General features: G+C 41.6%; 1 protein-coding gene across 3 annotated transcripts in view; it reads left to right on the top strand.

Moving 5' to 3' along the window:
- vgll4l (vestigial like 4 like) overlaps nucleotides 1-1,820 on the top strand; it is a 7,429-nt gene that overhangs the window by 2,025 nt on the left and 3,584 nt on the right. For all 3 annotated transcript variants that reach the window (XM_016678250.1, XM_007564913.2, XM_016678253.1), the window contains one exon: nucleotides 1,681-1,762. In XM_016678250.1, the coding sequence (XP_016533736.1) occupies nucleotides 1,681-1,762 (82 nt within the window). The remainder of the gene's footprint in view (nucleotides 1-1,680; nucleotides 1,763-1,820) is intronic.

Below are 1,820 nucleotides of genomic sequence, written 5' to 3'. Positions count from 1 at the left end.
CTGATCGGCACATCAGGTTTTTCGGCACATTATTTATTTACTTTTTTGCTTGTTTGTTTTGGGTTTTTTTTTTTGTGCCACCCATTGACTTTAAGACATCATGATTCTATGACTGTTCATTCAGCAAACCTTTTGTAAATTGCCTCATTTTTTCCTCAGAGTGGTAATAGTGATTGTTTTATTTATGTTATTTGAGAAATCCATGCTCGTCATTCCAGTTGTCACATCACCCAAAGGTTTTGATGTGGGTTTTTGTGTTTTCTCTTTCAAGACGAGCTAAGCTAACTCAACTGCTTTTACATCCCCGAGATTAGCGTCTTGACACCTTGTTGCACAATTGTTGCTAATGATAATTTTTAAATGATTTAGAACAGTCTTAAAATATTAGCGGTTTCTCGCATGATGTGTCTGATTTCTATTTGGATTATGGAAATATTTTGAAACGGTGAGATCACTGAGTAATGCAGTTTTGTTGGAGCATAACGCTGTCACGGTGACCCTGTCAGGACACACAGCTTTAGATAATGCCATGAACCGCATTCATTAAAGAAGTTTGCTCTCAGACTTGCTTGTCCACTCACAGATTCCTTGCATTTTAAGACTAAATTCCTCATGTTGTGAAATGTTAACCTCTGCAAAGAATTTGTCACTGTGTAAACGCGTCTTTAAACATGTGTGCCTTTAAACAGGAATGTTTCATCTCTTATTATTGAAACACACTGTAGAAAGTCTTGTTTCTCCAGTGCCTGTCGACGTAAGGGGGCACTGTTGGGCTGAAATTAGACCCGGTTTTGTTCACAAATACCATTCAGGCAAGGCCTGTGCAGCTGAAGTGCTTTGAAATTTTAAGTTTGCGGCCAATATTCCCCGTGCATGATTAGACGGTTGCTATCTCACAGTAGCACACACACACACAGTGCGGGTTATTTGTTTCTCATACCACCAGGGTCGTAGTGTCTGCAGATAAGATTGTTCTCATGCCTGCAGCATTTTCAGAACTTAGGAGTCTTTGTCCAGCCGTTAACAAAAGCCTTTGGATTAGAGGTGAGGCGGGCTCAGAGTAGCTACAGCTGCAAACGTGTATGGGCAGATCAGTGGAATGACTGAAGCCACAGTGGGCTAAGCACTCAGAAAAATGCAGTTTGGTGAGATTTCAGATCTGGGGGGGAGGGAAGAGGGAAGGACATACAAGGGTGGGCAAGGTGTTGATTCCACGGAGGGAAAACAAAAGGCATTCTTCACCTTTAGGAGTCTTTGAAACCCCTCTTGGAAAAGAAATGTATAAGCCTTAAAAAAAAAAAAAAAAGAAAAAATGTTCGCTTTTTAATTATTTTTAGACTTGTGGGAGTATATTTAAAGGATTTGTGAATGCTCTTCTGGTAGGAGGGAGCAGTGTAACCCCATGACATTTTAACAACTCAACTTTCCACTTTTGAAACAAGTTTACCTGTGAGAACCTTGCACCTAAAAAACACCGCAACAATGGAGTGAATGAACGAGGCCGTCTGATTGGCCCGGAGAGCAGCCAATCTGAGTGCAGGCATGAGTCACAGGTCGAGGCGGTCCGCGCTCACCTGACACTTTACCTACCTGAGCGCAGATCCAGAATCTCATTACCCTTCTAATACAAGCCTTACCTGAGGTTCATATTGCTCCACCGAGTGTTTTTTCTCCACTCAGACAAATCCAGCAGCCATGGCTGTGGCTAACTTCCAGTACATTACCCGGATGAGCAGTGGCTTCAAGGTCTACATTTTAGAAGGTGAGTCTGGGGAACACTTTCTCTTTATTTCTTTGTGTTACTTTGTGATATATATATA

This window comes from Poecilia formosa, unplaced genomic scaffold (assembly GCF_000485575.1).
Source record: "Poecilia formosa unplaced genomic scaffold, Poecilia_formosa-5.1.2 Scaffold5, whole genome shotgun sequence".
Taxonomy (NCBI): domain Eukaryota; kingdom Metazoa; phylum Chordata; class Actinopteri; order Cyprinodontiformes; family Poeciliidae; genus Poecilia; species Poecilia formosa.
Note: the sequence above shows the minus strand (reverse complement) of the source record. Positions and strands in the feature narration are given on the sequence as shown.